Below are 13,491 nucleotides of genomic sequence, written 5' to 3'. Positions count from 1 at the left end.
CTTCACTGTCATTCAGACCCAATTTTTATCTCTGGTTATTCTCCTCTTCCTCTGTCTATGTTCGTTCTCCTTCCCTCTGTGGCCATTCTCCTCCTCCTCTATCAATGCACCTCTCCTCCCCTCTATCATTATTCTTCTTCTCCTCCATCCATACCCATACTCATTCCTTCTATTATCATTCTCTTCCATTTCTATCCTGGAAGGATCAATTAAATAAAAAAAAAAACAGATTTAAACTATAAATCTACTATTCAATGTTAGAACCAACAAAATGACTAGACACTAAAAATGCACCGTATCCCAAAATGACTTCAACAGAAAGACATTTGCTAGAGCCATTAAGTCTTACAGGCAGCCATGTGATCCTATTTTCTGCTGCTAAAATCTGACATCACAGCTGCTGGTCCATGGTAGACCAGAGGTGCACTAAATGCAGGGATTCATCTGTGTTTCTATATAGAGGGAAGTATAATAAGTGTCAGGTATAAGTGGACAATCACTGTCTACATAGTCATGGACACTTCAGTCGGCAAAATATGCTGCTGTTTTGGAAAAAGAGTTGACATTTCTAAAGATTATCAAACCATTTTCTTTCTAACCAGGAAAATCGCCACGTATGATGTTGAAATACAGAATCTGTATGAAGAGATGGAACAACAGATAAAATCAGAAAAGGAACAATTTCTCTTGCAAGTAGGTTCCTAGCTAATGTTTTTATTCCATAAAGGCACATCATCATGCTGCTTCAACTTGCTTATGCATTCCTATAGACTTGCATAGGGAGAAAAGCACTTCTGATTCAAACAAAAGCCAAATGACACTCCAACTTCATACTTGGTGGGTCCCTGCAACCACTGATCTGCTACGACACCTAAAAAACACATACTTGTTCTGAAACCACTGTTTCCAGTAAAGGGTACTGTAATGCTACAGCATACAAAGACATTTTAGACAACTGTGACTTTCCAACCTTCTGGCAATATTTTGGGGAAGGTCCTTTTGTGTTCCAGGATTACTGTGCCCCTGTGCCCAAAGTCAGCTCCATAAAGAAATTGTTTGACAAGTTGGTTTGGATGAACTCAAGTGGCCTGCACAAAACTCTGACCTCCACCCTACTGGACACCAATGGGTTGAATTGGAATGCCAATTGTAAGCCAAGTCTTCTCATTTAACATCAGTACCTAACCTTATAAATGATCTGGCAGAATGGGCACAATTTCCCTCAGACACACTCCAAAATCTTGTGAAAAGCCTTACTAGAAGTATGTAGGCAGTTATAGCTGCAAACGCAGGGACTCCATATTAATGCCCATAGTTTTGGAATGGAATGTCCATCAAACTCATATAGGTGCAATGACCAAGTGTGCACAAACTTTTAACCAAATTTTGTATCACTCCTGGAGAGATCTAAGCTCAGAACCCAGAGCTGTAAAGCAAGAATGTTAACCACTTTTCTTGTGCCAGCTTCCCAGATATCCCTCCAAGATGTTTATTTTCTATATCTAATATCAATGTAAAATAAAGATAGGAGCTGCCAGAATTTTCATTAGAGGTAATTGTTTATCTCATAAACAAAATTACTGCCTAATGTGCCTAATCTAAACTGTGGGAGAGACAGCTAATGGAACACTTTTTGTTTTTGCTTTGCAGGAAATACAACTTAATTGAGTCTTTGTAGAAAAATACACTTGAAATGGGAAACAAATATAAACTCAATGCTGTACGCCTTCTACTCATTGCTAGCAGCAATGATTATTTCTGCTTTCTCTAAAGCTTTTAATGGTCATTTGAGTGAGAGATGAACAATCAGAGAACAAAAAAAAATCTATAATGCATCTCTCATTTCGAAGTTAGTCATCACACAGAAAATTGTGACAGCAACAGTTTCATATTTACTGAATCCTAGAGGCAAAGTGTACCTCTATTCAGGGCCTTATAGAGCTCATTCACATCATGGTAAATGTGTTAAGACGTATAATGCACATACACTGGAGTGCAATTTTACATTCCATTGCTTGCTGGAAGCCTTTGAAAATACAGTTGCCATTCCCCTTTTCTTCCTGCAGTGCTCAGGTCTAAGCAGTCAGTCACCAGGCCTGAACGCTTTCTGGCTGGAAAATAAAATAGGAAATGAATCCTGTGTAAGCACTGAGGCTATGTGATACAAGCTACCTCTGCGATTTGCAAAAATATATACCTTCAGCCAGGTAAATCAAAGGATTAACACCTATTACAGTCTCCCCACCACCAAGGGAATTGATTATGTAATTGGAACAGGGTGTTTCCACAAACTTTCCCTCCTTCTATTTTATTCTTGTTTAAATAAAGTGATTGTAAAGCTACAATTTTATTTTTTTTATAATAAACATGTCAATGGTTTTGCCAGAGCAGTCCTGATCCTCCTCTTCTGGAGTCCTTTGCTGGCACTCTTGGCTCCTCCTGCCTGTTTGCTAGCGGGGATACTCCTGCTTGTTCGATCCTGAGCCATGTTGTGTGTGCCCCAGTGAGACTTCATTGTTTAGGTACAGGTGGAAAGCACAGACTTACCATCCAGCCCTACTGCTGGCAGCCCGTAAAACTCTATGAGAGCCTGACAGCTGAAGCGGCTGGACAGCACACTAAGCAGTTGGCTCTATGCGCCCAGAATGAATGCAGACTGCTTACGTTCCAGGTATTCTTCCCGGGGCTCATACTGCCCTTAATATTAATACAGTGTGGTGCACTGTCCAACCCTATCAAGATGCATCAGCTGTCAACCTCTCATACAGTTTTACAGGTAGCCAGCCATGGGACTGTGCCTTCCACTTGCACCTAAACACCGCAATATCATTCACCCAGGCTACTCACCCAGTGTGAATGGGGTCTAACATCCACTTTGATAAATTACATGCTGATTGGATTAATGGGACTGAGGTACCTGTGTGGCTATAAATATTGGGGTATATTCCTAACATTCAATAGAACTTCCATTAGCTATAAAACATCTTCAGCATAAACAAGTCCTACTGGATACTCCATGTCTCTGACAGAGGAACAGGCAGTGGGGGAGCAAGGCAAAGGAAAATATCAATAGGTGGGGGAGCGTGAACTTTCAAGAGAATCTGTTAATTTGCCCAGAATAGGCAAATGACAGATTCCCTTTAAGAATAGACATGCTTTAAATATTGAATAGACGTAAAATATTTTTGACCTATTGCTAGTACATTTTCATATTAATGTTTCAAGGGCTGTTATTATATTTTTTTTAGTTACAAGATTTATTAATTTATTGCTGTCTTAGTGACACTATATTTATATTTTAATCAGGACACTGAGCGATATCAAACTCGCAGCCATGATCTGGAGGAGAAGCTGCTGAACAAAGAGCAGGAATTGGACCATCTCATCCACAAGCAGAAGAGGGTGAATATATCTCATTACCAATTGCATAAAACAGTGATACCATTCAATATGAAAAGTACCTGTGATTTGCTGACACTGGAGAACCCCTTTCTAGAAAGTACCAGTATATCAGATTTATAGCATCCCTTTACAACGTGTGACATTATTGAGATTTGCAGACCACACTGGAAATCACTGCCTGGCAACCTACTGGCTACACCATTGTCATATGGGGTTCTTTCATTTATCAATATCCCAATTACAGTGGAACTCTGGGGAAATAGCTAAATACATAAAAGAAATGTCTATAAGGGTGCTGTTTTATCTACCAAAAGATTTACATTTCTCTCCACCCAGATCTAAACTTTATACAGCTCTGCCACTCAATACAGCCCTGTCTGGCAGTTGAAACCTACTTTTTTAGCTGCAGTTAGAACTTACAGGTCCCTCCACCCCGCCCTCTAACTGGACAGTAAAGTGTAAGCAGCAGGCTTAAAAGCTCATTTCTGATCCTATCAGCATATTCCTTGATAGCACATGAGCACTGTAGCACAACTGGCCGAGTCTGATTTTCTAAGAGATTGAGAATGTTTTTCAAAAAATGTTGTGAATATTTACTTTAGTTTTCCAGTCATGTGAAAAACAAATCCCTTTTCACTTTGGCTACTCAATCATGTGTAGATACAAGTAGTAAACAGGAATTTGCCTTATACATTATTAGTTAATTGAAGTAAATAATCACAAAATTTATTGAATAAAGAGTCTATATTCCTTTAGTAAATAAGCCCAGTTTTGTCCTTGCCCTGTTTCTCCCTCTCCCTGTCTGAATTCTGTTGCACAGGGACATCAAAAGCTTGATATCAGGTACTTATACTGCTTGCATTTAAAAATGGTTGTGGGACAGTGAATGATCTGTTCCACAGCTAATTGGACTAAAAAAAGGGAGCAACATGGAAGTTTGGATAAAGGTTAGTTTGGGGGACACCAGAGCTTATCTCTATTTCCAACAAAACTCCCCATGCATTCCAGCATCCCCAACATTTTAAAAAGACTGCTTCTTTTTCACTTCATTTCTGTAGGCCATGATGGCTCATCCAAACTGCATGCATGTGCAGTGAACTCTCTCTCCCTCTGCTGCTAGTGGTAGAAAGAGCACACTGTGCATGCACAAAGTTTGAATAAGCCAGGAAATAAGCAGGAAAGATGAACTAACCCTTTAAACATTAATAGTTAAAACACAGCTTCAGTCATAGTTTGTATTTCATTTTGATCAGGAGACAGAACCTCTCTCAGATTTTTATTGCTGTCTGTTTCCTTATAGGGGGTATGAAGTAAAAATGGCAGCCACATAGATCAATTTAAAATTAGCAAAAGGGGGAAAGAGAAGGGTGTGTAAGTTAGGTAGGTGGGTGGTACTTCCTTCATGTTCCCCTCCTCATTGGGTGCCAGGTTTGGGTCATGTAAGAGGCCTTCACCGGGGTGGGTTCTGGGCTACCTAGGCACCTTGGACATGGTTACTCGCTTTCCACATGGGTTACCTTTACTTGTGCCATGCACATCAATGCTCCAGGGCACAGATCACTTTCAGGGATAACTCAACCTTAAGGTTGACCTCTAACTCAAGGATGGCCATAAAACGTGTAAACTTGAACAGATGAGTGAACTTTAATTACTCTCTTGAGCTCTATGTCAATGTACACTGCTGCTATCACTTGTTGCATTTAGGAAGGACATGCTGGGCTGATGCCCACTCCACCTGTCCAGTGTATCTCCACTACCTCACTGCCAATAATGGAATGGAATCCCGCCATGCACCTATCTTGGACTCCATGCGTGCATTCACTTAACTCTTCCTCTTCTGTACTTGTGCCCAGGCTGGGGACCTCTGCACACTGATATGCTCCCATTGCTATGGGAGATGGACTGCCAGGGGAGATAATACCGACAACATCTCCCTCTGTTCAAGAGGTTGTCCCACCTTTCACAGGTACACACTTCACAACACGCTGCTTGTTAGGCCTTTGTTACCTTTGGTAACCATTTACTGTCTTCATACCCCAAATGTGCTTACTGACCCAGGCTTGAACCACATGTGTGGCTTTCTAAGGGTAAATTCTGTGCAACCTCTGAGACTTATAGTACACCCTGTGTAAAAACCTTGTTTGAATAAACTTGTCCTCCGAGGAGATAACCAGCTTAGAACTATCCTCAAGGCTCTCCTCCTAGGACTCCTTAACAAGGGCTGGGATATCTGCCCTTTATTGTTCCCAGGGTCTATCCAGCTTGGCGGACTCCACCCTGAGCAAAGCTGAATAAAGTGCCGAGAGGGATTCCTGCAAGAGCAGGTCCTTAACTGGGTAAGCCTCTAGAGTAGGCGGTACAGGAAACTGGGACAGTGTCGCATGACGTAGCGGAGAATAACGAAAGTACATAGAGCGGGGCAATCCAAACCTACAAGAGAGTTCCCGAAAAGGACAAATGTAGCCCCCATAGCATAATGTCCCTGAGAATCTTAATTCCCTAACAGGCCCAAACTTGCAGGTTGGGGAGAAGCCTATAGTGTGGTAAAGAAGGGTTGCCCCAAAGTGGGTAATTTGGGAACCAATGGTTGGGCTGTCCGAAATGTATTCTAGCATTCCAAACTCTCAGTGTAACTCTAGTAGGGAGCAGGAGGGAAGAGTAGGCCCGGGAACCCCTATAGACAAGATTAGCCAACTCCATATGAGAACCCAATAGAGCAGTAAGTTTCAACACTTTAGTGAGAACTTAGGCTTGGCAGATGACAATGGTAACAGTCTGTTCTCTATTGGCCCTAGTCCCTAACTAACCGTTTCTAAAGCACATATGTGTGAACAGGATAAGATCCTGAGCTAATCCTGTCCTGAACCTGATGTAAACCTGACATGAACTGCTGAACAACTACTGTATCAATTACAGGCATACCTCAGTTTACAAATTTAATGCGTTCTGTGGGACTTTTTTTGTATTGCGAAAAATTCGTAAACCGAAATGCGGTTTCCCATAGGAATGCATTGAAAACCAATTAATCCGTTCCAGAGGTCAGAAAAAAGTTAAAAAAAAGTATTTTATTTGTTCAAAACTCTTTATAAAGTGAACTTTAAAGGCATAAATACTGTACAGGGACATGATTAAAAAAAATCTTGTAAATGCATTGAAAACCAATTAATCCGTTCTGGAGGTCAGAAAAAAGTCAAGAAAAGTCTTATCTGTTCAAAACTCTTTATAAAGTGCACTTTAAAGGCATAGTACTGTACAGGGACATGATTAAAAAAATGGAAATGCTTTGAAAACCAATTAATCCGTTCGTATTGCGAAAAAATTTGTAAACCAAGGCATTATTTTCAATGGATTTTCATTCGTAAAACGAAAATTACGTTAACCGAGGCGTTCGTAAACGGAGGTACTCCTGTGTATGTGAAACCTGAGCTACAATCACATGTGTGAAGCAGCTCTTATTGAAGGCACCGAGCATATGATGTTCTGTAAATATACTAAATTCTTGAGGATGTAAATAGCTAGCATATAACCATAATAGCAGCCACAAAGTGGCTAAAGGCAGCAAAGTTGATAAGGTACTTCACTAGATGGCCAAACCTTGCAGTGCCAACCTTCATATTTCTGTCCTGGCAGGCTCATTTTTAACACCTCAAGCTTTACCTCCTCCTGACCTCCCTCTTCCATTCTTCACTGCTATGTGACAGGCGCACATTAACTGTTATGGCTTAACTGCTAGTCCTTTATGCTATTCAGTAAAATCTCAGCAGCCTTCAGCATTGTTAAATAATCTCTTTGATGTCACAGAGGCTGCAAAATAAGAATCTGCAGTTTTTTCTCTCTGTTGTTTTCATGTTTATGGAAATCTAGCTGTTTCCACTTTGTACATTTTATGTAGTGCTTTTAGACAAGGATGAATCAGGCTTTTAAGATGGAACTGGAAGGAAAATCAACAATTCGGTTATACCAATTTAGGCTGATTACATAATCCTTTCAATTTTATCTTTTCTATTTGAATCAATTGAAGTATCTTAATAGACGTACAGTACATACAAGGTTTTTTGTGTGTGTTTTGTTCTTCTCGCTGCTCTAACCTTGGTCAAGTAATATGTTACATAAGAAGACTTCTTTTATTTGTCTACTAATGGCTATTCTTGTGGCCCCTTTTAGCCCAATAGTCCTCCATTTTTAAAAGACAGAATGAGCAAAAATGAGGCAGAGAGCCTTAGAGGGTAATTTGCCCTTTCGGTTAATAAAAATATTTTGTACTGTATATAAGAAATGAGCTTAAAGATGGGGAAGGCAATATGGTATAAGTGGTGATCCCACTATGCTATTTCCTGGGGTTGATTTGCACATCCAGCATGAAGTACATACAGCATCTAGGTACATATTTTTGGCATCAAGAATATGATGGCAGGTAATTATTTTCAATAATAAATAGTGGACGATTAACATAAATCTCCACACCTTCAACCCCTAATAATAACCTGACACTTAGGAGGAACCTAGTCTATCGGTGACCCGCCCAACACTGAACCCTTAACCTAACCATGAAATCCTAGGCACCTTTCACATGAGTGGCCCAATCAGGTCCGCCTGTCTGTTTTTCAGGCGGACCCAATCTGACCCTCTATTCTCCTCTATGCATCAATAGATTTAAACAGATTTGCAGCCATTTACACCCTCCTACCTCCAATTTGATCCAGCAAAAACAAACAGGAGGGGATTCGTTCCCCTCCATCTGGCCGGATAGGATCAGAGGGCAGTCTAGTATAAATGGACAGCTGGTCCGTTTACATCCCGCTGCCAAAGAGCAGAGTGGGCAGCGTCCATTTACACTCTTCATAAGCTGAGAGGATATGAACTTGTCATCTGCTCTCTTCATTCAGCTCAGCACGGGATTAGTGGACATAACTCCTGCTGAGAAATAGGAATCTGGTTCATGTTAAAGGGGCCTTATTCTTAAAACTTTACCTGTAACACTTAATGATGACAATACTATAAATAAACTTTGGGTCAGTCAGTGCTGGAACAAGGCTTTCTGGTACCCAAGTCGAAGATGCCCAACTGTGCCCTCCCTCCAAATGGAGATGGATAGAACTTGCATGTTGCCATGAACAATGGCAGTCACAAGCTGTTGGCTATGGACTTACCATAAGGGACAAGTGGAGTGGTTTTGGTGAAATTAAATTCACAGAAAATTTACATATTTTGCTAAATTTTTGTAAGAAGTAGCAACTCTCGTTTGTGCTCACTGAACTGCTTAGTCAAAATAAACATGAAAAAAAAAAGAATCTACATTTGTTTTCTTTACTTTATAGGATGTAGTATATATGTATTTAGGGTAGTATTTTCATTTTTTTGTGATTTTTTATGTTGATATTTTTTAACTTTTATGTATTCAAACTTGATTTATGTCCTGCATCTTTAAATGTTTGTTTGACTTGTTTAACTTTCTTTCAAAAATACATAAAATAGTGGGGCTAATGGGGAGTGGGCTTTTGGAACAAAAACAAGATAGTTAAAGTGTTTCTAAACCCACAACAGTAAAATCAGTCTGTATATGCAGTAAAGCATGCTTGTTATACTCACTGTGGAACCTAAGGGGTTAATCCTCTGCATTGTGTAAAAAGACTGTTTGATCCTGACTCCTCTGATCCTTCCCTTCTTCCAGTGTCTCCCTCTTATCTCCTGATAAGATGTATCACGTGGAGACACTCTGCACATGCTCAGTTTGGTGTGTATTGCTAGAGAGGTTTTTTTCTTTTTCTTGGGAGAGTGCATGTGATAAGCACAGGGCCAATCAGCACTGTCCAGACAGAGGTCAGGGGTTCTGTATCCTCTTACAGCAGAATGAAAACTCCTCCTACAAGCTCTGCTGGACACTGATAGAAGTCACAATACTGCAATATACTGCTGGTGAGAAAAGGTATTTAGTTCCACTTTCTACACGTATGTGACAAACCTACAATTCACTCTAAAATCTACATCCCTAACCAATTGGGAAAAAACTCTTTCAGAACCAATTATGACACAAGCATGGGAAAAACATTTAACACCACTTACAAATCCTCCCGATGTAGTTCTCACTGGGAATCATACCTAACAATTCTACACCAATGGTACCTAACCCCTGTCAAACTAGCCATATACTACCCCAAACACTTCTCCTCTTGTTGGCGACAATGCAGAGACGTAGGATCAATATTACATATACTATGGTCCTGTAAATAAATCAGATCCTTTTGGAACAGTGTCTTCCAGTTAATCTCTGAAATATCCAAACACCAATAACCCCAAACCCCTCTCTTGCACTTCGACACATTGGGATTGAAAAACTCCCCTACAATTCCCCTACTATCACTGTCCACACACTTTTCGCAGCCAAAATCAATATAACTAGATTATGGAACACTCTCTCAAATCACTAATCACAGACCTTAATTTCCAATGTGAAATGGAAAAAAGATCCGTCTTTAACAACTCTACACAACACAAATTTAAACTCCAATGAAATCGCTGGTTACAAAATCCAAACTGCTCGGTACAACTCTGATACTATGCATACCACTGCATTACCTACCACCTTTAGACTGGTATCCCCTTTCTCCACCCCGTTACACCTATTCCCCCCCCTTCCCTATCCTTCCCCCCCCCCCTATTCAATGCCCAATTATCACCTCACACACCTTACCAAGGTTCTACACATAGCCAAGACTACCTCTGATGTTAATGCCTAAATCTTGCTATTAACCCCAGCCAACTGGTGGGGTAAATACTCGCTATCATTTTGATGTTGTATAAATACATTTGCTATTGAACCGATTATTCCTACTATATTCTGTTCTTGAAAATCTTCAATAAAGAATATTGAAATAAAAAAAGAAAAGGTATTTAGGTTTATATTTACTAAAATAATTGCATTTACATGTTCTGTGTACTGTGGGAAACCAAATATTGTGAATACAGAGTCACTTGGTTCAGGGACCATATCCCTCAGGAGTCAATGAGAACCCATAGCACCCTTTAAAATGACCAAAAACAACCTTAATTTCCTATTCCTATTGATTACAATAAATTTCATCTAAATAAATAGTAAGGAAAGCTAAAATTATTATTACAAAACTATTTCAGTTTGACCAATTGTTAAAAATGATTTATACATAAAAGCTACACCTTCTAGTCTTCATTTATAAATGACACTGCCAGTCCAACCCTACAGTTTACACTGGGGGAGCCACTTTCCTAGTATAATTGGCAAGGCTGAGCTGTCATTTTGACAGCCTGGAGCAACCAGGAGGTGGCTGGGATCATGCAGAGCTAGGAGAGGCTTCCACCTACGTTGTACCATTCCCACAACAGCCCTGTCTTTTATATTATCACCCACTATATACCTCAGATCAGTGGCTAATTTTCACCACGGGTTCACACATGCTCAGACTGCTCTTCTATTTTCTTCACTGAGTTGGTAAATATGTGGCCTTTTCCCTATTCCCACTTTCTCTGAAATTTACTTACAGCAATAAACTTGTTCTGTAGGATCCTCTGTATAGAGAGGTACTAGTAAAATATAATTTGCAATAAGACTGCTGGTGACACAGCCCCATGCAAATATCATATGACCAAGTTTATACAATGCATGGGGCAGTGTCTGTTGGACATCAGCAGATTTACTTTGGTGTGTATTTCAGCAGGACCACTTCATTCATAGTTTCTTAGCTTCATAGCTGGAAAGGTTGAATAAAGATGCTAGTCCATCCAGTTCAACCTGTGTGAGTGTGTGTATTTATGTCTCTACCATTTCCAATAAGTTGGCCATCTAATTTTTTTTTTTAATTAGTGACTCTTCCTGCTGAAACCACCAATTTTGGGCTTTCCACATCCTTACCATTCTAACAGAACACACCCACTTATGGAGTTTAAGGTTAAATTGCTTCTTGTCCAACTTCATTTAGTGTCTTCTTGAGTGACCTGAGATGGAATAGTTTCCTCTCAATGTAGGATTCAACATTAAGATATTTGTATATTGCTTCATATCTCCTAAGTGTCTCTTCTCCATTCATAGCATTCCTCAGAATTATTAAGGCATTAGAGGGCCATCAAGAGATGTTTCTGGTCCACAATTTGCAGGATGTCCTGTATTTATTAAGCTAAAACACTGAGCTTCACAGTTGCTTCTTTTCTATTATTTGAGAATTGCAAGTTCAGGGATGTGCCAGAAAAGCAGTCACAAAAACAAAAAAAATCTCCAAATAATAATTTGATGGCTATAGCTAAACCCAGTCTTCTTACTTACATTTCTTCATTGTCACTTGTTTTGCATTTCCTTTATGACCTGTTCTTCTGAATTTGTTGCAGCTGGAGACACAATGTACAGAACTTAATAATGACAAGTATGAAACGAAAGCAGAGAATGAAAAGCTCAAGCTGACAAACAAAGAGATGAGACGAGACCTGGAACGGACTTCTCAGGAGTTACTAACCGCTCAGAGTCAGCTGAAGATTCTGCAGGAAGAGGCTTCCCAGCTGCATGAGGAGAGAGAAATGTATATACATCACATTATTATCATTGTCATCAACAAAGTTATTAGGACGATTTCTCTGAATGAAATAGTTTATAACAAGAGTTTGTTGTTCAGAGGCATTTGTAAAGGGAACATAAATGGGGGGATTTACTAAAACTCGAGCACTCAGAATCTGGTGCAGCTGTGCAAGGTAGCTACTCAGCTTCTAACTTCAGCTTGTTTAATTGTTGAAAGCTGATTGGTTGGTATGCAGAACTGCACCAAATTTCAAACAATCCAGTAAATCTCTATCAAAGTGGTTTTATTATATTTTGGACCTAAAATGCAATTGAACAAAAATTGTTTTGTCAAGTGAAAACTTATTAATATGACATATAAATACGTCCTCTTTATTTTTCAAGCCAAACAGTAGAACTGTATCCCCCTTTTATGCATGTTTACCAGGCTAGTATTAGCTGCCCTGCTAAAAAGAAAGCCTCTTTATGGAGCTAAATAGCTCAGACTGATAGTAACAGGGGAAGTGACACATCACTCTCCAATAATGCTTTGTATGGCTCTGTATGGGTTTTCAGCTAAAGACAAAGTTGGTTGAAGACAGACGTAAAGCAGGGGCACACTATCATGGCTGGGGAAAGGAAGGGCGGGGGGTTTAAGCCTCCGTTAGTCCATGATACTGTAATGATTTTTAAAATAACTTAATAACTTATTTTTTTATAAACTGTAAAATTATACAAAAAGAAAATATAGATATATCTTTTTGTATTTTAATAAAAAAAACTGCATGCCCCCAGGAAGAGTCTGACATAGAAGGGCATATGGTATTCCTGTAGCTAAAGGTAACTGTGCTCTTTCACATATCCCTATATCCTAACCCCAGTGTTTTTAAGGATAAGTTCACTTTTTACACCATGTTCTGCCCCCCCCCCTCGCCCCCTGCCCCCCCTTTCCCTATGACATCAGGCAAAGGTTCCTCTCCCCTGCAGCTACTGTCACATTTAAAATAGTAGTGAGAGATTGGATATTCTGTTAATTTTTTCCTTTCTCGTACTGGGGAGATTCACCCCTCTATTTGTTTTGGGGACCGCTGTCACCACGATAGAAGGTGAGAGATAATGCAAAATTTTAAAGTTGTCACTAGAGGGGGATAATATCCAATGAGGACACCCATTCCAGTCACAGATTTCTTAGAGTCCTTTCCTTGTTTCATCAGTTCAGACACCTTTTTCAATGAAAAATGAAAAAGGGATTCAGTTTACATCAGTTTTACATCAGTTTTCCTTTAGTTTTTACATCAGTTTTGTCTATCCACTAGAAATAATTGAGTACTGACATGATAATTTTTTTATTTGCACTAACATACAATTTTGAGGACAAACTTTCGGGGTATGTCCCCTTCTTCAAGGTCCAGGCAGTACTACAAAGTTTTAGCAGAATGTTAGGAGAGATGTTGAAAGGGGGAAGAAGAAAGAAAACAGAAAGAAACACACACAAACAGATGTACACAGCAATGGTTATAAGATTAGCATTAGACTAGAGATAAGACACAGCAAAAGCAAAGACTGGGGGG

The 13,491-nt window shown here is 39.6% G+C and overlaps 1 protein-coding gene across 1 annotated transcript in view; it reads left to right on the top strand.

Moving 5' to 3' along the window:
• The window catches only part of CRACR2A (calcium release activated channel regulator 2A), a 99,277-nt gene that overhangs the window by 13,104 nt on the left and 72,682 nt on the right, over positions 1–13,491 (top strand). Inside the window, exons 5-7 of the mRNA XM_089679477.1 lie at positions 603–693; positions 3,307–3,402; positions 11,758–11,945. Of these exons, the coding sequence (XP_089535603.1) occupies positions 603–693; positions 3,307–3,402; positions 11,758–11,945 (375 nt within the window). The remainder of the gene's footprint in view (positions 1–602; positions 694–3,306; positions 3,403–11,757; positions 11,946–13,491) is intronic.

This window comes from Staurois parvus, unplaced genomic scaffold, assembly GCF_062004578.1.
Source record: "Staurois parvus isolate SC_StPar_1 unplaced genomic scaffold, SC_StPar_1.0 ptg000225l, whole genome shotgun sequence".
Lineage (NCBI taxonomy): Eukaryota > Metazoa > Chordata > Amphibia > Anura > Ranidae > Staurois > Staurois parvus.
The sequence above is the reverse complement of the archived record's forward strand: the minus strand, read 5'-3'. Positions and strand labels throughout refer to the sequence as shown.